The sequence below is a fragment of the Poecilia reticulata genome, chromosome 6 (assembly GCF_904066995.2).
Source record: "Poecilia reticulata chromosome 6, P_reticulata-male-v2, whole genome shotgun sequence".
In the NCBI taxonomy this organism is placed as follows: domain Eukaryota; kingdom Metazoa; phylum Chordata; class Actinopteri; order Cyprinodontiformes; family Poeciliidae; genus Poecilia; species Poecilia reticulata.
In genome coordinates this window covers 8,529,833-8,553,688 of record NC_088835.1, presented here as the reverse complement: position 1 = coordinate 8,553,688, position 23,856 = coordinate 8,529,833, and the positions used below count along the sequence as shown (strand labels likewise).

Below are 23,856 nucleotides of genomic sequence, written 5' to 3'. Positions count from 1 at the left end.
AAAATTCAATAAAAAGTTTTAAGCTGTTAAAGCTACAAAACTGGAAATATGAGGATGACAGAGCAGCCAACATGGCAACCTGCACTGGTGTGCTGTGTAATTTCACAATGGGAACAATTGATGTCTGCTCATTTTCTCATGACTATTAAGTTCAGCACCACATAAAATAAATGTCATAATTCCAGTTCTCACAAAGATTTCAGGGTTTTTTTATCAGTATTTTCTCAGTTTGTGTCAATATTTTTATGTATAAATTAAAATTGGAGACTCATCACACACACATAAATGAACAGACATTTCTGTGGTTTAGAGATCACAGCTTTGGATGTTTTTTATTATCGTGAAACAAGCTTTTTATTCATGTGAGCCAGGACACATTTTGCTGTTCGGTTGATGAGCAAACTTTACAGAAATGAAGCTCTTCTTCACCACTTTAGGCTTTTCTAGCAGTATTACTGTAACAGTTTCATTTTGATATCAGAGAAAAACCAGAACAAACAAGCCATGGAGATGGACAAACCCTCAAACATTATGAAAGATGGTTAATTGCCGCCCCAGGCTCTTATCTGACTTGTGTCTTGTGCCACTTTCACAGCCGCGACAATCTGCACAATGATGACAATAAAGACAATCAGAGACGTCAGGGTTGTGGCCACAATGTTGAAAATGCGAGCGCAGGAGGCGTGACGTCTGGCTCCGTCTGGATCTCCAACCACCTTCCGGTCTCTGGCCTGAAATCAGCGAATAAATAAATGCATTATTTTAATAACCAGACCCTTCCGATTATTTATTATTATATTTTTTTTTAATCTATTTATTTTGAACATGATAGAAGTATAAAATCACACACACAAACAAAGAATGCAAAATACACACATTTTTGTACCACAATAATCATAACTTGCTTGAAAAGCAGTTGGAAGAAGTAAAAAACTCATGAACTCCAACCCCTTAAACTCACTCCATTTTCAGATGGGCCCTCATTATTAAATGAAAAAAAATAACAAGTTAATTCATTTTACATTTTATCTGGGTTTATATATGTCTAAATATATACATTCATACACACACTCATAAGCGTCAGCCTCAATTTACATAACATTAGTGCCAACTCTATCCCATATTTCTATATCTTGTGAAAATGATTGAGGAACTATAAGATTCACTCTTTTAGAGTAAAAAAAATTAAATTATCTAAAGTGTAACTTTAGTAATATATTTAATTAGAATTTTAAATATACGCAAGACAAAAAATACTTTTAGAAAGTGTACCAAATACGTTTAAAAAGATTATTAGAAGCATGTTTTTAAAAATGTATTTTACACTTTTAGTAATAAGTATATCGACTTAACATACTAAAATGTACTTTAGAAAAATACAGTATATTTAAAATATACTGACGTATACTAAAGTATGCTATTTTTTCACCAGTCAATAAAGTAAACGGCATCCTGAAGAAGCTCATTTAAAATGGGAACGTTTTTTAAAAACAGTATCTGTGTAGCTATGAATGCTGTGCCATGCTGTTTTCTAATAAAGTAATAATATATTGTTTTAAATAATTTATCATTACCACAATAATGATTGTGGTAATGATAAAAATTACATTATGAACAAAATATCACAATAAAATTGAGTCTGTGTGATTTTTGAATTTTGTGAAATAATGGATTCAGTTATTAATCGTTAACTCATCCAGTCTAGAGTTGCATGATTAGCCGTGGTTAGCTTCATAATTATTAATCAAAATTATAGTTTGAATGAACCTCGTTTGTAAAAACCTTTTACCAAAATGCCCATCAGAAGCCTGTCTCCATCTCTATTCTTGATTCGTGTCTCTTTCCTTTGATAATCACGAGCCGCAGTTGTTCGTATTAAAGACTAAATATGGGGAAACTATTTGCACAAACTCACCTTGACAGAATAAAAGAGAGCCGCCAATCCAAGACAGCAGAAGTTTCCGTAGACGAAGGTGCAGAGCGACCAGACCAGATAATCTTTTGGGGGCTCAGTGGGGACGTTCACTACGAAGTGTTGAGTTCCTGTAGGACCCCCAGGCTGTCCAGGGGACGCTTCGTTACAGTAACCAGGATGCATGGCTCTCTGCTCAGCTGAAGGTGGAAGAGGAATCTGAACAATCTGTTGAAGAACTTGGTTCCCTATACAGAGTGGGTTTCCTGTTTTATGATGTAGGTGGCATAACAGGAAATCGTACCAGTGGGAAAAAAAACCCAGTCTTATTTTCACTTTCTTTGCAGAACGTAGAGGTTCCAACTTTTTTAATCTCTGCAACCTGCTTGTGCTTGCAAGCGGGTTGCAAGCACAAGAAGCTTGTGCAACCCGCTTGCTAAAGTAAATTTAGCTTTGGAGAGCTAAATTTACTTTCTCTCTCCAAAAATCATCTATTTGACAAATAATTCAAGGAGTTCTTTTTAAAAGTAAGTCATTAAAAGCAGAAGGATGGACTTTAAACAAAACTGATTTAAGTCAGATAAAGCACAAAGCAGTGCTTATTTGAAACTTTGATAAAATTACAAATAGAAATCTAAAAAGTGTGGCTTGCACAAGTATTCAAGCCTTTTTATATGTGCAGTTCTAATGCTTTTACATGGTTTTCGTTTTCCTTTCCTTTGCCTATAATAAACACAAACAGAAGCTGCTTACACTCAACACTAATTTATGAGAAGTTCTTTGCATAAACTCCCTTTAACAGAAAAGATGAGAGCCGCTGTCACAAGACAGCAAAGATTTCCATAGACGAAGCTGCACAGCGACCAGACCAGATAATTTCTTGGTGGCTCAGTGGAGACGTTCACAATGGTGTGAGGAACTGCTGCAAGCTGTCCTCGTCCAGAGGACGCCTCATCATCTGGGTACGCTGCAGAGGAGGAACCAGGATTCATGGCTCTCAGCTCAGCTGCAGGTGGAAGACGATCTGAAGAGTCTGTTAAAGAACTGGCACACTGTCATGAAAATAATTTTTTGATGCTAGTGGTACGAGAGTGGAAATTTTACCACTGTGGTGCTGCACCACAAGTGCTTTCATTTTTAATTGTTCTGCAAAACGTGGAGGTTGAGGTGTTTTTAAATTGTTTGTGTTTGCAAAAGACGATTTAGGTCGAATGGAGATTTAATTTTGAAAAAACAAAATAAAATTTCAAATGTGCATGTGCAAAATAGTTTCTCTTTAAAGGCCAAAATGGAGAAGGAGGATGAACTTCTGAACCAACAGGAAGTCGAGCTTAATTGCAACTTGGCATAACTACGTTATGTGAATTTTACAGATTTCTTACAAATAAAAGTCTGAAAGTGTTTGTTTACTTGATTTGCCTCACAAAACCCAGAACAGCTATTTCCATTTAGAAGACATGGCCACCCACAGGAACTAACAGCTCAGGAATGTAATAACGCCATGGTGAAGTTTAGAGTCGAGAGAATGCTGTTGCCATGACAACTGTGAGCTCAACACTCCACAAATCAGGCCTTTCTGGTAGAGAGGAAATCCGTCTTTGAAAGAAAGCAGTAAAACTTTGAATCCAGTTATAAAGTTGATCTTTAAAGAAAATTCAATAAAAAGTTTTAAGCTGTTAAAGCTACAAAACTGGAAATATGAGGATGACAGAGCAGCCAACATGGCAACCTGCACTGGTGTGCTGTGTAATTTCACAATGGGAACAATTGATGTCTGCTCATTTTCTCATGACTATTAAGTTCAGCACCACATAAAATAAATGTCATAATTCCAGTTCTCACAAAGATTTCAGGGTTTTTTTTATCAGTACTTTCTTAGTTTGTGTCACAATATTTTTATGTATAAATTAAAATTGGAGACTCATCACACACACATAAATGAACAGACATTTCATGTGAGCCAGGACACATTTTGCTGTTCGGTTGATAAGCAAACTTTACAGAAATGAAGCTCTTCTTCACCACTTTAGGCTTTTCTAGCAGTATTACTGTAACAGTTTCATTTTGATATCAGAGAAAAACCAGAACAAACAAGCCATGGAGATGGACAAACCCTCAAACATTATGAAAGATGGTTAATTGCCGCCCCAGGCTCTTATCTGACTTGTGTCTTGTGCCACTTTCACAGCCGTGACAATCTGCACAATGATGACCATAAAGACAATCAGAGACGTCAGGGTTGTGGCCACAATGTTGAAAATGCGAGCGCAGGAGGCGTGACGTCTGGCTCCGTCTGGATCTCCAACCACCTTCCGGTCTCTGGCCTGAAATCAGCGAATAAATAAATACATTATTTTAATAACCAGACCCTTCCGGTTATTTATTATTATATTATTTTTTTATCTATTTATTTTGAACATGATAGAAGTATAAAATCCCACACACAAACAAAGAATGCAAAATACACACATTTTTGTACCACAATAATCATAACTTGCTTGAAAAGCAGTTGGAAGAAGTAAAAAAGTCATAAACTCCAACCCCTTAAACTCACTCCATTTTCAGATGGACCCTCATTATTAAATAAAAATAAAAAAAAACACACAGGTTAATTAATTTTCCATTTTATCTGAGTTTACATATGTCTAAATATATACATTCAGACACACACATATTTGTGCTGCGGGGACACACTCAGCGGGACTCACCTGGATTTATTCATGATAACAGGATTTCTGCTGTTTGTCGATAAATTTGGTTTATCGAAAAATTTGTGACAGACTTGGCTGAACTAGCGAACCTCAGACTGTTGGTGTAGACAGAGACGCAAGTTGGGTGTGAATCTTGCTGAGGCTCGCAGCCCAGGACTCTAAAACACACTAACGAGTTGGAATCGATTTTGGAGAAATTGCTAGTTTCGGGTCAGTGGAACGACCAAATTAATTTGGATAAATGGGAACTGAGATGTATCAGAGAGACTTTAGCGAAGATTGAAATTTATAATCTTCCCGAACAAAGACATTCTGTATCTGAATTGGCTTCCCCCGTGTGGCCTTGGAATGGCTGCATATTTCCAATCTCCTTGAAGATATGTAAACACAATGCTCTTCCCACCTCACCCCCTCCTGTTAGCCATGCAGGTGTGGAGCAGAGCGCTCCCAAGGACATTCCTTGATAAACAGCACCTTTATCAGACTTTGCCAGGAGGCTAAGCAATGTGGTTTTATGGCCCCAAGATGTCACCACCTTCACTCATGTCTCTGTTTAGCCCTTTGTTTTATCTGAATGTTGCCATTTGCTCTAATGTGTCCTTTCCTCTTTTTCCTTTGGTTTGTTATTTTGTTTGTATTTCCTTTTAATTTACGTAAAGCACTTTGAATTGCCTTGTTGCTGAAAATGTGCTATCTAAATAAAATTACCTTACCTTACACACTCATAAGCATCAGCCTCAATTTACATAAACACATTAGTGCCAACTCTCTCCCAAATTTCTATATCTTGTGAAAATGATTGAGGAACTATAAGATTCACTCTTTCAGAGTAAAAAAATTAAATTAAATTATTTACCAAAGTATAACTTTAGTAATATATTTAATTAGAATTTAAAGTATACGTAAGAAATTTTTTTTTAGAAAGTGTACCAAATATAAATGTTTAAAAAGATTATTAGAAGCATGTTTTTAAAAATGTATTTATTTTACACTTTTAGTAATAAGTGTATCCACTTGATAACATACTAAAATGTACTTTAGAAAAATACAGTATATTTAAAATATACTGACGTATAGTAAAGTATGCTTTTTTCACCAGTTAATGAAGTAAACGGCATCCTGAAGAAGCTCATTTAAAATGGGAACGTTTTTTAAAAACAGTATCTGTGTAGCTATGAATGCTGTGCCATGCTGTTTTCTAATAAAGTAATAATATATTGTTTTAAATAACTTTTATGATAAAAATGATCATTACCACATTATGAATAAAATATCACAATAAAATTATGAGTCTGTATAATTTTCAAATTCCATCCATTTTCTTTACACCCTTGTCCCTTAATGGGGTCGGGAGGGTTGCTGGTGTCTATCTCCAGGTAATGTTCCAGGCGAGAGGCGGGGTCACTCTGGACAGGTCGCCAGTCTGTCACAGAGCAACACAGAGACACACAACCATGCACACACACACTCACAACTAGGGACAATTTGGAGAGGCCAATTAACCTAACAGTCATGTTTTTGGACTGTGGGAGGAAACCGGAGTACCCAGAGAAAACCCACGCATGCACAGGGAGAACATGCAAACTCCATGCAGAAAGACCGGGGCCGGGAATCGAACCCAGAACCGACAGCTCTACCAACTGCGCCACTGTGCAGCCCTGATTTTCAAATTTCGTGAAATAAAGGATTCAGTTAGTAATCTTTCAGTGATCCAGTCTAGAGTTGCATGATTAGCTGTGGTTATCTTCATAATTATTAATCATAATTATAGTTTAATTGATGCATTTTACCAAAATGCCCATCAGAAGCCTGTCTCCATCTCTATTCTTGATTCGTGTCTCTTTCCTTTGATAATCACGAGCTGAAGTTGTTCGTATTAAAGACTAAATATGGAGAAACTATTTGCACAAACTCACCTTGACAGAATAAAAGAGAGCCGCCAATCCAAGACAGCAGAAGTTTCCGTAGACGAAGGTGCAGAGCGACCAGACCAGATAATCTTTTGGGGGCTCAGTGGGGACGTTCAGTGACCCAAATTTAAACATGAAGAAAAGTGATGTATAATTTACAAGTAGGAGGCAAGGTGTAGCATGCACCTCTGCTTTGTAAAAAGAACTGCTCCTCTTCTAAGTAAAAGGTCACATGAACCTCAATACCTCTTTTATTTGGACAAAAATATGTCTGCAGGTATTTTAAATCATCAACCCCCAAAAATAAAATTAAGGAGCAACGTGAGGTAAAGAAATGTGGTTTGTTGCCTGAGGGGAACGTCATGCCATAGAGGGTTAACATAAACTCACCTTGACAGAACAGATGAGAGCCGCCAATCCAAGACAGCAGAAGTTTCCATAGACGAAGTTCCAGAGCGACCAGACCAGATAATCTGCTGGAGGCTCAGTGGGGACGTTCACTACGAAGTGTTGAACTTCTGTAGGACCCCCAGGCTGTCCAGGGGACGCTTTGTTACAGTAACCAGGATGCATGGCTCTCTGCTCAGCTGAAGGTGGAAGAGGAATCTGAACAATCTGTTGAAGAACTTGGTTCCCTATACAGAGTGGGTTTCCTGTTTTATGATGTTGGTGTTATAACGGGAAATCGTACCAGTGGGAAAAAAAAAAAAACACTGTCTTATTATTTTAACTTTTACAGCCTCCTTGAAAATATGTAAACACAACACTCTTCCCTCCTCACCCCCTCCTCTTATCCATGCTGCTGTGGAGCTGAGCACTCCCAAGAACATTCCTCAATAAACACCGTTATCGTGTTGTTTATCGAGGAATGTCCTCGATAAACAACTGTGCCTGTAATTATAGTAATTACAGGCAAAATCAGTTAGCAGCCAAAGTGAATTTAAAGAACCCCTCTATGTGATGCTGTATTTCTTAGCCTTCATTTACAAAAATATGACTCACTGGCAACAGTTCTATAACAGCCACAGCAAATTATGCGTGGTTTCAATTTTACCAGCATATACATAAATATCTCAGAAGATCTCATAAGGTATTGTTGTGAAAATAAAAACAAGAGCTTAGAGGTTCTAACATTTTACATCTATGCAACCCGCTTGTGCTTGCAAAAGAGAGCTAAATTTACTTTCTCTCTCCAAAAATCATCTATTTGACAAATAATTCAAGGAGTTCTTCTTAAAAGCAAGTCATTAAAAAGCAGAAGGATGGACTTTAAACAAAACTGATTTAAGTCACATAAAGCACAAAGCAGTGCTTATTTGAAACTTTGATAAAATTACAAATAGAAATCTAAAAAGTGTGGCTTGCTTAAGTATTCAAGCCTTTTTACTCTCTATACCCCCTCAAAAAAAATCCAGAACAATCATTTGCAAACACATAACAGCTTCTTAACTTTAAGCATCCATCCAGCTGCTCTGTGAACTCAGAGGTTTGTTTCAGAACGTTAGAGAACAGAAGAAAAATGATTCAGACCAAAGAACTCAGCAGACAGGGCAGGGATAAATAGATATGCTATAGATAAGTTTAAAGTAGTATCTGGTTGGAAAACATAATCCCATTTCAAAGAACTATTCAATCTAATAATGGAAGAAGATCTTCACAGATAAAGCAGCAAGGGGCCACATTATGTCCACAGCTAGGGATTAAGGTAATTATTTATTTTATCTTAAGACGAGACGAGATAAAATAATTTATTAGTCTCCTATAGGAGAAATTTGTTTAGGAAGCAGGGGGCAAAACTGCAGCACAACAAGAACAGCACATCCAAAAAGGACAATAGCCATAAACACACAAAATAAAACAATACATGAAACATAGAGATCAGGACTACATCCCCATAACCACTTCCGTTCACATACTGTACATCCTCTACATGTTACTCTTGATCACCGTCTGGGCCTCTTATTACTCTGTTCAGGCCCGGGCAGGTGTTCTCACTATCTGTCACACCCGTAAAGCCAGCATATTATGGTAATGCTAACGTGCCAATTTGATACCATGAAGTTTACAGGAAACTGCTTCACTGTAAACAACCGTCTTCGACTTCAAAGTCAGAAATGCAGACAAAACGAGGCAACTGTTAAAGACAAGTAATTCAGTTCCATTTAAGATTTTTTTGGCTCTAGTGGCCTTTATTTGATAGTTAATTGACAGGAAAGTGGGTAATGAGAGAAAGGGGAAAACATGCAGCAAAGGTCGCCAAGGCTGGGAATCGAACCTGTGTTGAGAACTAAGGGCTCCATATGTGGGTTGTGCTTAACCCCTGCACCACCACAGCACACCCAAAATAATTCAGTTCTATACAAAAATCAAGTAACTGTCATCTTCAGTTGACATGAAAATGCTTTCTATATCAACAATAAATTTCACTTTGCGGTTCTGAACACCTTGAAATTTCACAGCAATGCTACATGCCGTTTACAACATGTCTTAGGCGCATTGGATTTTGTTGTAATAAATAAAATAAAAAAATAAAAAAACACATTACACATAATACAAAAGTGGTTCTGAAAAATGGCAACTCAGAACACAATAGAACCTCAGTTGAATGATCTCGCGTTAGACCCAGAAAGTGTTTTTTAAAGAGCCGGATCAAGTTCAGAGGATCTCCCACGACGTTTCCAGATATCTTCCAGTCATCCTCACATACACACACATCAACAGGTGACCTTTAAACATCCTTGTCTGAGGTGCTGCTCATTTTCAAATGACTGTTCGCTGAATTCAGAATCACAATGTCAGCTTTCACATCCGGTTACATTACAATGTTACATTACTGCTAAACATTATTACAATAGTTTCTGCCTTTATTATCCCCACTTTGTCAGTGTGTGACACAATATTTTAACATTTCAAAATTAAATTGGAGACTCAGCACACACAAATGAAAGGAGATCTCTGTGTTTTAAAGAGCGTGGTGTTTTTTATTAATATAGTGAAACAAGCTTTTCATTATCGCAGCACATGGTTATGCAGATTGTGCATAAGCAAACTTTACACAATGGAAGTTCTTCTTCTCGGCCTTAAACCTTAATACTACCACCACTAGTACTGCTACTACTGTCACGGTTTCAGTTTGAAACCAGAGCAAAAACAGAAAAGCTAGTTAGCGAGGACTCAAAGCAAGCAAAACAATGATTGTAAGTACGGCGGCTACAGATGTCAGGACGGTCGCCACGATGTTGATGACCCGAGCGGTGGAGCCGTAATGTCTGGCTCCCTCCAGATCTCCGACCACCTTGCGGTCTCTGGCCTGAAATAAGCAAAAATATTTCTGTGAAATGAGAACAAAAAGTCAGTAAAACAGAAAGTGTCATAGTTTTATGCTTTGTTGAGTTTCTCCTTCCTTCTCTTTACTTCTCGTTTTATCTCACGTCTGATTTTTTAGTGCGTTGGTCGTGTCCTTCTCATGCTGAGTTGCGCTGCACCTGTCTATTGTTCTCTAGTTTCTGTTCTCTGTGGGTTTGTGATTCTAACATTCATTTCATTTTCTACCTACTCAGCTGCTCTCACTCTGGTTGAACGGCCTCCCACCACTCTGGTCCGTTCTGACTCTTTCTATTGTCTGTTCACCTCCCAGCTCTGTTTCTGTTTGAGCAATTAATTTTTGTCATGGATTCTGACTCCTGTTGAACTACCTTTCTCTGCAGGAACTCGATTCAGATCTGAATCGAGTTCCTGCAGAGAAAGGTAGTTCAACAAAGTATGGGGAAAGTTACAGCCAGGGCTTTATTCTTGCAGAGTTCAGAAAACTCTGCAGCTCCTCCACCCCACCAGAGAGGTTTCTTTCTCGTAAGGTTTCTTTGTGAGAAATCTGCACCTTCAGTACAAAAACAAGTTGGTTGCGTGGTTGCGTACTGGCAGAGTGTGCAGACTCTCGTGCAAACATCAACTGATAAAATAATATTGGTACATTTCTGAAAACCATAGGTCTCAAATGTCAAAGAACTTGTTTTTGTATTTAGTTACGATGATGGTGTACAGCAGTGGTTTAGAAAAGTTGGTTCAGCAAAATGTTTCTGTTAAATGAGAACAAAAACTGAGTAAAACAGAAAGTGTTTTAGTTTTGTGTGGTTTCCCCTCCACAGTTAAGACCTCTCTGCTTTATCTCACTGGAAAAAAACTTTACCAGCGTTTTCTTTTTGTTAGAGCAACGTGAATGTGACTGAGGCTCGTATATAGATTAGTGTGATTGCAACCGAGTGCTGTGGTTTGAATCTGTGTGAAAGTAAAACACACTTCCTAATTTGTTTGTTTCTGTTTAGTTCATTTAAAATGCCGTAAAGTTCCAGTGTTAAAGGTTCATGAGAATTTAGGGTTTATTCTTGTATTTTTAAGCCAAAAACGGTCTCACAACAATTTAATCGTCTATCCCAATAACTTCTGGGGCAATTTTTAAACAGTAAAATCTGTTTAAAATAAAACCTTCACTGCTCATCAGCATATTGGAGACGACCACCTGTCAGACTGTAACTCCAAACTGCTTCTTTAACTGGTGATAAATATCACCAAGGTTTAAAAACCGACCTTTACGGAGAAGATGAGGGCCGCCAGTCCCAGGCAGAGCGGATTCCCATACATGAAGCAAGCGAGAGACCAGATGATGTCATCGCTGGGCTGCACAGCTGGGATGTTCACGGCGCTCTGATGGACCATCATGTGAGGCTGAGTGTGGACTTCAGGACAGACATACTGCGGCAAAGCAACAACCACAGGCTGGTGACCCTTATCTGGTGGAGCTGTGGCCATTCCTGTAGCGTCAGCAGCTGTGCAGGTTCTGGAGAACCGGAGCGGTTTGAACCTTTTAAGAGCTTAAGTTATTATGACTCGTTCTTCCCCATTTCTCAACTGTAGATTACCTGGACAGGGTCCTGTTGACTTTTAAGAGGAAGATGACACACAAACATAAACACTATCTTTTTAAGACAATGTGAAAAGATTATTATTATTTTTTTTAATATATATATTTCTTTAAACTGTGACTATGTTGCAACAGTAAAATATGAGACAGGTAATCTGGTCAGAAACAACCAATCAGAGCCAGGAGGAAAGTCTTAGCGCTGTCAGTCATGCGTGCGTACGCACTGCTAAATTTACGAATGGCAGAGAAACAACTTGCCGCTCCAGAAAAACCGTTTATCCGCCATCTTTGGTGGCCATGTGCACTAGCCTGAGCTCTGTTGTGCTGAGGGCAAAGGGGAGAACATGAGCAGCGCGTACATGATTGACAGCACTAAGTCTCTCTCTCTGGCTCTGATTGGTCGTTTCTGACAGAGATAGGCATTTGTTCAGATTGCAGAAGGAACTTGATTTTTTTCAGATTGTCTCATGTTAAACTATCACAAAAGATACAAGTAAAAACATTTTTTTTTTTAGAAAAGTTGCTTACTGTAGTTTTAAATAACAGAAATTCTACATGCACTTAAAGGAGCAAAAGACTATTTTAGCCAACTCTCACAACTACACAAGCAGAAGAAAATATTCAGCCCTCCAGTATTTTGAATGATTTTATTATTTGAAAACAGATTAATAAATTTGTATATTAACATTCAACATTGAGGGATTCAGTCAAGTCTGAGTTAAACAACCCAGACGTTAATAATGTCCTTTACCAAGCGATCGGTCGCTTTGCGGTAAGACAGGCACAGAGATCAGCATCGTTTCAAACAGACGCACTTTCAAAATTAACTTTGTTAAACATCTTCAAATATTACAACTTTAGAGAAAAGGTTCATCAATTATTGTTGGTTAACTGAATCAAACTGAAACAGCAGCAAGGCATCGATGTAGTAAAGGTAATTTAATAAAACCGCAGCCTAATCTCAACAGTATTACTTTATAGCATTCAATGCAATAAAATGAATTATTGACGGTTACCTGTCCTGATATTTAATAAAGTAAGGATTAACTGTTTGCAATGGATCAAAGCCAAGCTTAAGCACCACTGCGACAGTAATTAGCACGTTGAGGTTGATCCAAGCAGTCGGCGGTCATGTGAGCAGATCTGCTGATCACATCTTGGAGGACGCGGCGATGGCGGCGGCTCCTGGACGGCTGTAGACACGAGCGTTTGTGTTCTGGAAACGGGAAGTCGGCTCGTTAGAAAATGAGCAGATTTCTGTTAACTGAACTTTTTTACTCCGTGATAACAAACCAGCTGTTTGGTTACCTTCTTGGCCTCGGCGTTGTACTTGTCGAGTAAAGTCTGAACCCGGTTTCCGTAGTCTGGATGGACGGCCTTCAGGTTTTCCACCTGCAGGAAGAACATTGAATAAATGCATCAATGTTCATGTTTCCTGTTTTTAAAGTGATGCACACAAAAAATGTGAGACCAGCACAAGGTCAAAAAGGTTGTGAAAAATTACAATTCTGACAGCAGATTTAGAAAAGGTGCAAACAGGGATTAGTATTTTTTCCATAAAACAGGAAACCAGAGCAGCATATGTGGCTGCTGTGACATCAATGAATGACATCACTCCATCACCTTTTATTTCTCATTCAAGTGTTTAAAAATGATCCTTGCGGTGGCGAGTCACACCGGTGGAGACAAAACGAGAAAAAGACGCTCAGGAAAACAAATGAGAAGAAAAATAAATGTCATTTAAGGTTCCCACTTTCTGAGGGAATTATTCTAAACTGCGCAACATCTGAAGGTTAATTATCCTGACTTAAAATAAACCAAATATTGGAGCACAGTAAGAAAAAATTCAGTGTTTCAGACAATCAGAACATGTAGGATATATTAAAAAAAGAGGATATTTTAAACGGAAATGTGCGAATTCATTTCAATGCACTCAGTGATTGGTTGGGGCTCATTTAGCATGAGCTACTGCATCGATGCGGCGTGGCACGGAGGCCACCAGCCGAGGGGAAACTGAAACAAGTTGTTTTGAAAGCGTCCACTGTTGGCGTTCCTCATCTCTGGTGTTCATCTCAGGCCATGACCTGGTGCATTACACAACATTTACACATTAAAAATGCTGGGTTTTAATGGTTGTTATGTAACATTCCCAATTGTTTTTGACACTGAATGTCAGGATTTCATTATATAATACATAATTACTAAAATTTACAAGATGCAATAGCTCAAATCTTAAAAAGTCAAAGATTTGGATTCATTTTTGCATAATGTGGTTGAAATACTAAAGTAACATTTTAAATGTCCTAGTCAAAACCTTAGAGAACTTGGTTCTCTAAGCAGGAAACAACCCCCCCCCTCAAAAAAAACACAGAGATGTGTTGCTTTAAATGTCGGGCTCTGTTTCCATAGCAACCACATAACCACAAAGCAGGCCTGTGTGCATGTTTAGTTTCATGCAGCAACATCCTGTGGTTGAAGTGGTTTAAAAAGAGCAGCGATCTCTGTACTTCATTTAAATGCCCTCAGCAGCGACGCTGACTTCTGACCTGAACTCACCATTCGTTTCTGGATGAAGAGCTGGGCTCCCTTCAGCGCCCCGGCAACGTTCTGGCACAGCCGCTGGCGCTCGTCCTCATTCAGCACCTGGGTGTAGAAGGCCCGGACCTGCAGCCGGCCGCACATGGACCCGTCAGAACCAGACACAGTAAACACAGTCCTATAGACCAAATCAATTCCTCATATTTCAGATTAAACTTATTTTGGTAACACTTTATGACGTCATGAACATGAAGGAGTCTTCATGAGGTACATAATGACAATTTGTTGTTTTTTAAGGTTTTGTTGGCTCTAGTGGCCTTTATTTGAAAGTAGTTTTACAGGAAACAGGGTAATGAGAGAGGAGAGGGAGAAGACATCCGGCAAATGTCTCCAGGCCGGGAATCGAACCTCCGACCACCGGCATAAGGACTAAGGGCTCAATATGAGGGTTGTGCTTTGCTCCTGTGCCTCCACAGCAACCAAAAATAAAGACACTTTTAATGTAAAGTTGCTTTAAAAGTGTCATGCCATCAGTCATAGACATCCATGAAGACTCCTTCATGGTCATGACGTCATTCTTACCTTCACATAAATTGTTAGCCACATTTTTTGTTTAATTTCAATTGATATGTTTGTGAAGTCTCCATTTTAGAAGCTTATGGATATATTGTGTCTAACATGCTGGGAAAAAAGCATCTACATGCTGATTTGTATTTGTAGAGATGGAGTGAGTTGTTGATGAGAAAAGCTGATTTGGTCTAATTGTTAAGTTTCCACTGTGCTCCAGTTTCAAGTTACACCACCGCAAAACACGTACATGAAGGACGGTGGAGGAGCGGACATTTTTAGATGCTGGATCTGATAGATTGTGATTCCACGTAGCTGTTTATTGTTTGACTGACATGGGCTTGGAAGGATATATTTAGGTCATTTTCTGCATTGAATTCAACAGGCTGAAAATGTCGACTTCCTGTGTGCGACTGGCAAACAGCCACACAGAGGCTGTTAGAGGCGGCGGCGTCACCTGCGTCACGTTGTCTTCGTCTTCGCTGTTGTAGCGGGCGACGTCAGGCGAAACGCTGAACCTGGACTCCACGAAGCGAGGCTGGGTCTGCGGGGCGCTGAAGCTGTTGGGGTAGTAGTTTGGAGCGCCACCTAGAGGCCAGACGGAGCAAGAACTGGTTGAACTTAAGAGGGAGATTTTTAGAAACTATATGAGATTAAGCATATGAACATCAGGAGGGACAAAGACAGTGAAGAAATTCACATCAGTTGATTAATCATCAACAAAAACATTTGACCAGTTTTAACCACATGTGTAAATATTTATGTGTATTTATGTGTAAATATACATAAACTTGTCCAATTCTGGTCACTTTAAAGTCGTAATGTCCATCATTACATTTTAAACCAAAGGTATAGTAGGAAGTTGTTTTTTCCCTTCAGGCTGGCACTTGAACTAACCAAAGACTATTTTTTTATATTTGACAATTGTAAATACATAAGAGACCAACTTTATTTATTTGTATTTATTCTTGCTATTCATACATTTAATTCTTCCAGCTGTCATAACACTGAAAATTTAGCGCCGCGATTTCAGGGAGCAAACGGTCAGAAAATGACCACAGTTTAGTTTCAAGGTGTTACAAATTTGCAAAATGTACTTTACTTTACCTCACTAATAGTGAACCACACAGCATAAATGTATTATTAATAATAATAATAATAATAATAATAATAACAACAGAGTTTTTGCAAGTTTTACCAATTCAAATGTAAATATCATTAAGACCATTAAGAATGAAATTTAATACCTATATCTCCATAAAAACATACAAACTTTGTCCTGCCAACTGGTGATAAATTAGCTTTTACCCAGGATGCAAAAAAGCTAGCTAGCTATCCAACGATGGTATGCTAGCAGTGGGTGGGCTAGCAGAGCCCTCAAAGTTTTGCCTGACAGAAATTTCCAGCAGTAAAAAAAAAAAGTAAAATATATATAATCTATGGGATTAACAGTCCTGTCAGGATACAAGACGTGTGATTAACAGATTAAAGGCCAACTTACTTTTAAAAATGTATTCAAGACATTTTAAGGTCTTAATTTTAGACATGAATTTCAGACTTAGACGTTTTAAGGCGGAGCAGCAGGTGAACGACTCACCCTGGTTGTCAGAGATGCACATGGGGCCGTCTCGTTGGTAGTTGGCCACGCGGGTCCTGAAGGGACAGTTGACCGGGATCTGCAGGTAGTTGGCTCCCAGGCGATGGCGATGCGTGTCTGGGTAGGAGAAGAGCCGACCCTACGCCGAGCCGGACCAGGTTAACCTCTGGTGAATACCAACACCATCTCCTCAGCTGATTCAGGTTACTGCGTCACCTGCAGCATCTTGTCGGGGCTGGCCTCGATGCCTGGAGGCATGTTGCTGGGGTCAAAGGCCAGCTGCTCCACCTCTGCGAAGTAGTTGACCGGGTTCCGGTTGAGGACCAGTTTGCCCACAGGGATCAGAGGGAACTCCTTATGCGACCACACCTGGGAGAGTTGGGAAAGTCGCTCCAGATTTAGATGTTGCAGATTGAAAATGAAACGAATCCGTTCAAGAGAGACATCGAAGGAAGCGGTTTGATTAAAAGGTTCTCCTCTACTTTAGTAACACTTTGCTGGTATCGAGGAACCCAGAGTTCAGTTCTGTAACAAAAGTTCAAACCGAAGGGATAATCAGCCGTTTCACCCTGTTGGGACTCCGTACCTTAGTGACATCAAAGGGGTTGAACTGGAACCTCTCCGCCTGGTCAAAGGTCATGACTTGGATGTAAAAGGTCCAGGATGGAAAGTCGCCGTTAGCGATGGCGTTGAACAGGTCCGCGATGGCGTAATCCGGGTTGGTGGCTGCGAGGCGGTCCGCCTCCTCCACAGACAGGTTTTTTATTCCTTGATCAGTCTTTAGAAAAAGGAAAAAAAAAACAACAGTAAAATCCATCGCAGAGCTCTGCAACCCAACAAACCAGTTTCAGAAACGGACCTTGTAATGGAACTTGCAGTAGACGCATTTGCCGTCAGCGTTGACCAGCTTGAAGGTGTGGGAACCGTAGCCGTTCATGTGGCGGTGGCCGTCAGGCAGGCCTCTGTCGCTGAACAGGAACGACACCTGAGAGAAAAAAAAAAGAGCTTTATCTACAAAAAAATAGATGTTTTACCACTGATATTGCTGTCAAACTGATTTTAAATCAAACAGAGAAGCTTCATTTGGTTATAGGAAGGAAATTAGCTTTGATCACTGACCACAAGATGGCAGTAAAGACCTTTTGATATGATTCTTTGTTAATCATATGTGTGAGAATCAGTGTAGAAGAGTAAGGCTGAGACAATGAATCTGATTGATCGCTTATTGAAATAATAATCAACTAATTTAGTAACCAATTAATCATTAGCTGGAGTAAAAATAATGAAAAAACCCAACATATTCAGAGCAATAAGGTAAAACAATACAAAATGTTTAGATTTTGCATTTAAGATAAAACCACATTTGTTTGCCATCATATTTTAACAAAACTCCTCAAGTGTCATTTTTTATATTCAATCTGTTCAAATTCACTAAAGAAACTGTTATTGAATTTCAGCCAGTAAAATTATTAATCCCTATTTTAAAAGAAACTAAATTTTGTTTATTTCCATCTTTGAGTGTAATTCTAATATTATACAGAAAAAGCTCAAGTAGTTTCATGAAAACTTCGCAGAATATGTCAATTTTCTTTTACCTGATTTGTCAGAATAACTTACTAAAATAATAGTTGCAAGCCGTATATGAGATAAAGTAAACCAAACTTTAAATAATTTTTATTTTAATACTTCATCTATAATAGGATTTCTTGTAAATGTAATCTGTCTTTTTTTATCTATTCAGACAACAGGAAGAATTGCTGATGCTACCGATGCTAATGAGAATCTTAAACATGAACAGGAAGTAGACGTGTTCCTGCTCCATCATGGCTGTGTGGAGAGTCGGAGACAATCTGCGACAAACCAAACCGTCTTCATAGTCCGAAGGCAGAAAGAGAGCGTTAAAGTGGATACTGATGAATAAAACAGATGAAAATGTTCATCAGCAGGAGTAACTATGATTTGCAAAGATCCCCATTGCCCAATAATTAAAATTTGTTTATTTAAGTTTCTAAAAGTGCTAAAGGTTGAATATCAGCGGATACCTGATGCAGATTCTCGGGCCTCAGGCTCCAGAAGTCCCACACCATGTCAGGATCCTTCATATGGGTTTGAGGGTTACGCTTCTGGGAATGAATGAAGGACGGAAACTGCAGAGGGGGAAGAAGAAGAAGAAGAAAAAGAAAAAAAGAAAAAGCATGGGTAAAATAATAAATAAAATGTTTGATCTTCTCACTTGAACTCCAAATTTTAAACACCAACTTACAAGCATCGCATCCCTGATGAAGAAGATGGGGGTGTTGTTGCCCGTCAGGTCCCAGTTCCCCTCCTCGGTGTAAAACTTTACAGCGAAGCCTCGGGGGTCTCGGACGGTGTCGGCCGATCCAGACTCCCCAGCTGAGGACGCAAGCAATTCAATCATCGTTTATATTATAATATTCAGTCTGTTTGTGTAGGATAACAGAGCCACATAATAAAGTTGCACAACAGCGCCCTCTGCCATCATGAACAGAACAGAACATGGTGCTGCAGGGGTAGAAGCGTGTGAACGTCATGGTTAAATAAAGAAATATACATATTGCAACACTGCAGCTAGCTAGGAAACTAGATCAATAGTTAGATGTGTCAACACATTTTTTTTGTTCTTGAGATGAAAAATGACATCAGTGGATCACGTCGGAGGAAAAGAATTTTCAAGTGTGAAATTAAATTATTGCGTGCAAACATGGCATGAGCTATTCCTACGATGACAAAATGTGAGAATATTCCTTGGAAATGAAGGTGAATCTCTTACCCACAGTGGAGAAACGGACGGCGATGGGAGTCGTTTTCCCAACGTGTTCAAACACCTTGGCCCTGCAGTAGCGGGTGATGTCGTGAGTGACCTCAAAGTAGCCGAACGCGCCTGCGTCACGGGAAGAAAAATTTGAAATTTATGTTTACATCGACACTGTTGAATGTTTCAGCGTATCAGCACTGAGAACAATGTAGCAGCTTTTCAAGAGGGCTCATGTGAAACTCGTTTATCAAAGCAAAATGAGGCCTTGATTCCAAAACACATGAGCTATAAGACAATCGTTAGCCAACCTGCGCCTTTAGCGTGAACCACTCTCTCTGGGATTCGCTCCCGGTCGAAGTGGGCCATCTCATCGGTGAAGACCACATCCTGCACGAGCAGAGGGCCCCTCGGCCCCGCAGTCTGCAGGTTGAGCTTGTCCCCAACGGGATGGCCACCTCCTGTAGTTAGCACATCTGGTCTCTGGAACAAAATACAGTCCAAGAATTAAAAATATATATATATATTAAAGTTTTGGTTCATAGCATTCATTCTTATTAAAAGTGTTTCTCATGAGGTGACAAGCAAAGAGTAACCCAATGGAAAGCTGACTGAAAATGTGTTAATACATATTACCCTGGCTAACAACTACACCCCTAACTTTACATGTTTACCAACACAACAATATTAATAGCATTTAAATTCAGTTTGATGTCAAAACCTTCTTTGGATGAGAAAAGAGGATTTTGATTTATCTGTATGAAGACAACAGAAGTAAACATGATCTCTGCCGGTTTCACCAACTCAAATTTAAGACTTTTTAAGACCACCATGAATGACATTAAAGACATGTAACAGAAATGTACAAAAGAAAATCACATTTTTATTTGATTCTTTTGCACAGAATGCACATTGTATCGTACAAATTGGTAGCAGAAGTGAGCCAGCGGCAACGATGAAGGTCATCCAGACAACTGGTGATTAATTTGCCCTTAATGATGCACACACAAAAGCTAGCTTGCTAGTGTTTATTAGCAGCTAGTTAGTGGTAGACACAAACGCCAATTATGTTTCCGTGCGAGTCAAATTTTGCCTGACATAAAAGGTTCCCCGAGAACAATAAACTACATAGAAGATACAAGATTAAACGAAGTTTATGGCAGGAGTATTTAACGTATCTAAGGCCAACTTGTACATTTTCCAATTAATTTCAGACAGTCTTTAATTTTAGATATATGAATTTAAGACTTCTTAATAATGCGTGGACACCCTGGAAAATATCTCACCAATATTAACTTAAAACACAGACCAGCCAAAACTATATAAAAAAAAAACACACACACACATTCTTCAACAGCTCTATCATTCCTAATCTAAACGTATCAACACCAATCCAACGAGTCTGTTGATCACCGACAGATCTAGATTAGGCAAGAAGGAAAACAGAAAAGGCAGCACGTTTATTTACCCGTCTATTGAGGGCAAAACAATCTATATTCATGACATTTTTATTCACATCTCACAGAAAAGGTCCAAAAATTGTCTAAAAGGACAGAGTTTTTCGTCTTTGTCATCGTCTGTCTTCTTTCACAAAATAAAAAGAAGAGTAATGGGTCAATGAAACCGTCATTTTAGGAGGCGAGTGTGAACATAAATATTGGGCTAATATTTGGTTAAGAATAGCGTGTAGCCCTGTGTTCAAGATGAGCGCAGCTAGCTAGCTTTCTATACTCATAACATCCTGGATCAGATGTCAAGATATAGGAAGAATATTTATACTTTTTTACAAAGAACTGTGTAGGTTTGTGGCATGAACATTGATTTGAAGTTTGTGAAGATGGCAGAAAAAACACCTGAACTGCGTTATTTTTTTAATTTAAGAGTTGAATTATCCTGAAAATGAATACAATCTTCTGGTTGAGTAAAAAAAGGGCCATCGCATATCAAGGAACAGATGCTCATTTTAACCATGGAAAAGTTACAACATCCATCAAATATTATGAATTTGGGTCAAAACTTTCCACAGACTTTAATGTAAATTGAAGGAAATAAATTGACCCAACTGGTTCTCAACACCCTGCAAATGTCAATTTATAAAAGCTAGATATGTGCCGATCAGGTTTTTTCCTGCCGATACCGATCACCATGAGGCCCGATCACCGATACCGATCACATTATTATTATTTTTATCATAAACACTACCAGTTACATTATGTGGAAAAAGGAACCATAAATTCACCTTAATTTAGACAAAAACTTGTTTTTAATAACTTTTTCCAAGAAGAAAACTAAACAAAACAGGCATTGTCCAAATTGTACTGCTATCGGTAATACCATCTTTAAACAGACTGATAACTTATGAAGGTTCTGAAGAGGCTAAATAATGCAAAAAGTCAAAATAAAACCTCTCAACATAGCCAAAAAAATTCAAGTATAAAACTTAACATTCAGAGGCAAATACAGGTTCCATTACAATAAATAATCCAGAGTTACTGAAAGAAAACTTCCTGATAGCATGGCGGCTAGCTGATTACTGCTAGTTCTGATTGGCTGTTTCTGACTGAGAGGAGTAATTATGCAGAACAGGGAGGAGATCGATTATTTTTTTAGAGATTATCTGTCTCATGTTAGGACAGCGAAGGTTTTAATACGTATGTAAAATGTATTTTTTTTAGGTTAGATGCTGCAGCTTTAAACAGAGGTTTGGTGTGAGAGTCACTACTAGGTGGAGCAGAAGCGGCGCTCCGTCTGTGAAATATTACTACCTGTAGCGCATAGCAGCGGTTCAACAGCGAGAACAGAACCAGCGTCTTACATCGCAGCTCGAAGACTTAAATAATTTTGTGGGTTATTTGTTTAGCTTTCTGACCATCATGCTAATCTGGGTGAGTGTTTGTAGCTGTGCGCTGCTTTACCTGCTATCTGATCCTCCATATGTCTGTTTTACTGCAGTGAGCCTCGATGTAGCCAAACTCCGTCAAGTTTGTCATTGTTTTTATGTCGTATTAGCTTCGTTGTGTTGATGCATTTTGACGTGCTTCAATTTTCCCATTCACTCAGTGCGTTATAGTTACACATCGCTTAGGATTTGTTGCTGCGCGTTTGCACGGTGTGAAGGAAAGAGGAGACCAGCTGCACAGGCAGGCTGCGAAATGAGATGCAGGTGATCGGTATCGGCAACAAGAGCCAATGATCGCCGATCATGCACTTTTTCACGAAAATCGGCCGATTATGATCGGTGACCGATCAATCGGCACACCTCTAATAAAAACACATAATATATACAGGTCAAAAGTTATTTTCTTACTTTTCACAACAAAATCATGTGCTTTGAAATGCATTGGAGATTTTTTTATTTATTTATTTTTATTTTACATCAACTTAGTAAGTTGTTCACATATTAAGCTAGTTTTGAAAAAAATGTGGTTTAACTAAACCCTTTTTAAGTGTAACACTGACTTTACCCGATTAGATGCGTTTGTTTTTTTGCATAAACCTGCAACATATATATTATGATAAATAAAAGTCCGTCAATAAGACAAATTGAATAAGGACAATACTTTCAGAGCTGAAATGGGTTAAAGCCTCACATTCAGCTGCAAGAGCAGGTGGACTTCGGTCAGTTTAGCAGACTAATGTAGACTGTACTGTTGTTATGCAACTAAAGGCTCAGGTTCCACCATGTGCAATAAAAATGACCCATTTTCACCTCTTTCCACTTAATTTAACCCACGGGAGACATTTTAGGAGGAATGCTTGGAAGAGCAAGCCCTCGCTTAATGGCGTTGTTTAAACTTCAGTTAGCAAAACATTAGCAGCCTCTCTCATTACTGCAACAAAACGACTACAAAACCAGAGTTCTGATTTAAACAACATTTATTAGCATGTTTGAGATTAGCTGACGTTAATAATGTGCGAACAAATGAGTGAACAATCGACGGGGCTTTGACTCTTGTCGCCCCCCAGACGACCCCGTTACCCAATTCTTGCAAGTCGGACACAGTGCAAGCAAAAAATCCTTGATAAAAATGCAGCACTTGTACAAACCTGGGAGCCTCTGCTCTCCTTCCATATCTTCATCTGGTCGGTAGTTTTATCTCTGTTCTCGGCCATCTCGACAAACGGCACGGTGGGTGTCTTGGAGAAAATCGTTATCTGTTTACCTCAATGCCACAGAAAGTCTTCCTGGACTTTGTTCCACGTGACTCCGCCTCTCCTTCGCCCCTCATTCCTGATTGGCTGACAGGACTGAACCGACCTATTTGTCTTTAAAGAAATAAGGGCTTCAGCTGTCCTTGTGTAACGTTATAGCGCTTGAGTCAATTTATTAAGAGACGAAGAAAATCAAAAACCATTAAAATAAAACAATTAAAAAGAATAACAGCAAAACTTGGTTGAATACAAAACGCATTTTTCTTTTCAATATTACACATGCGGAGCGTAGGCACAAGACAATTTAACAAGTTTTAATATTAGATCATAGTAAATAGGAAAGAATGCATACTTTTTACGTTAGGAAAACGTCTAAAAATACAGTTTTATTACAGCTACACCTACCGTTCATGTTACTGTTTGTTAGCACTTGGTTCTTTTTTTACTTAGTAATAATAATAATAATAATGAGATGGTTTTTTGTTCTTACTGCCCTTTTATCGTTTGTCTGTTAGCATTGTCAGAGGCCACTTAGGCTATATTAGTTTGTCTCTCAAGTGTTATGCAAACATGGTCTGTTTGACCGTTTACTTCCACTTCAGTGAGTGTTCACCATGTGTATTCACACTTGACATTTAAATATATGTTTTCTTGTTTTAAAAACATATTCAGTCACTTTTTGATGGCAATTTTTCCATGCAATTCCTTTCCAATGCTTTAGCATAAACATATAATTCAAAATCGGGTTTTCATAGATTTTAATATGTAATTTTTAGTG

At 38.7% G+C, this 23,856-nt stretch overlaps 2 protein-coding genes and 2 long non-coding RNA genes across 4 annotated transcripts; 1 reads left to right on the top strand and 3 right to left on the bottom strand.

Moving 5' to 3' along the window:
• Positions 1-305: 305 nt before the first annotated feature.
• LOC145551937 (uncharacterized) lies at positions 306-2,862 on the bottom strand. The gene is made up of 2 exons (XR_014087818.1): positions 1,916-2,862; positions 306-731 (listed from the first exon to the last, which is right to left on the bottom strand). It is a non-coding gene; the product is annotated as an uncharacterized LOC145551937 (long non-coding RNA).
• Positions 2,863-9,491: 6,629 nt separating this feature from the next.
• On the bottom strand, positions 9,492-12,042 carry LOC108166348 (dispanin subfamily A member 2b-like). Its single transcript, XM_081607820.1, has 2 exons — positions 11,118-12,042; positions 9,492-9,843 (listed from the first exon to the last, which is right to left on the bottom strand). Exons 1-2 carry the CDS (start codon positions 11,337-11,339, stop codon positions 9,697-9,699), a joined length of 369 nt encoding a protein of 122 aa, XP_081463946.1. The 5' UTR covers positions 11,340-12,042; the 3' UTR covers positions 9,492-9,696.
• Positions 12,043-12,084: 42 nt separating this feature from the next.
• cat (catalase) lies at positions 12,085-23,148 on the bottom strand. The gene is made up of 13 exons (XM_081607818.1): positions 22,974-23,148; positions 19,238-19,409; positions 18,945-19,055; positions 18,417-18,547; positions 18,196-18,300; positions 17,013-17,138; positions 16,740-16,931; positions 16,370-16,522; positions 16,154-16,292; positions 15,014-15,144; positions 14,008-14,115; positions 12,760-12,843; positions 12,085-12,667 (listed from the first exon to the last, which is right to left on the bottom strand). The coding sequence occupies exons 1-13, from the start codon at positions 23,037-23,039 to the stop codon at positions 12,602-12,604; spliced, it is 1,584 nt and encodes a 527-aa protein (XP_081463944.1). The 5' UTR covers positions 23,040-23,148; the 3' UTR covers positions 12,085-12,601.
• LOC145551939 (uncharacterized) lies at positions 14,065-18,144 on the top strand. The gene is made up of 2 exons (XR_014087820.1): positions 14,065-14,155; positions 17,895-18,144. It is a non-coding gene; the product is annotated as an uncharacterized LOC145551939 (long non-coding RNA).
• Positions 23,149-23,856: the final 708 nt, after the last annotated feature.

Excerpts from the sequence above, each read along its gene's own strand:
- LOC108166348 (XM_081607820.1), bottom strand. The coding sequence starts at position 11,339 with ATGGCCACAGCTCCACCAGATAAGGGTCACCAGCCTGTGGTTGTTGCT. Across the intron at positions 9,844-11,117 it reads CCCTCATCTTCTCCGTAAAG|GCCAGAGACCGCAAGGTGGT; the intron begins GTCGGTTTTTAA and ends TGCTTATTTCAG.
- cat (XM_081607818.1), bottom strand. The coding sequence starts at position 23,039 with ATGGCCGAGAACAGAGATAAAACTACCGACCAGATGAAGATATGGAAG. Across the intron at positions 16,932-17,012 it reads ACTGCAAGTTCCATTACAAG|ACTGATCAAGGAATAAAAAA; the intron begins GTCCGTTTCTGA and ends CTTTTTCTAAAG. Across the intron at positions 16,523-16,739 it reads ACCCCTTTGATGTCACTAAG|GTGTGGTCGCATAAGGAGTT; the intron begins GTACGGAGTCCC and ends CAACTCTCCCAG.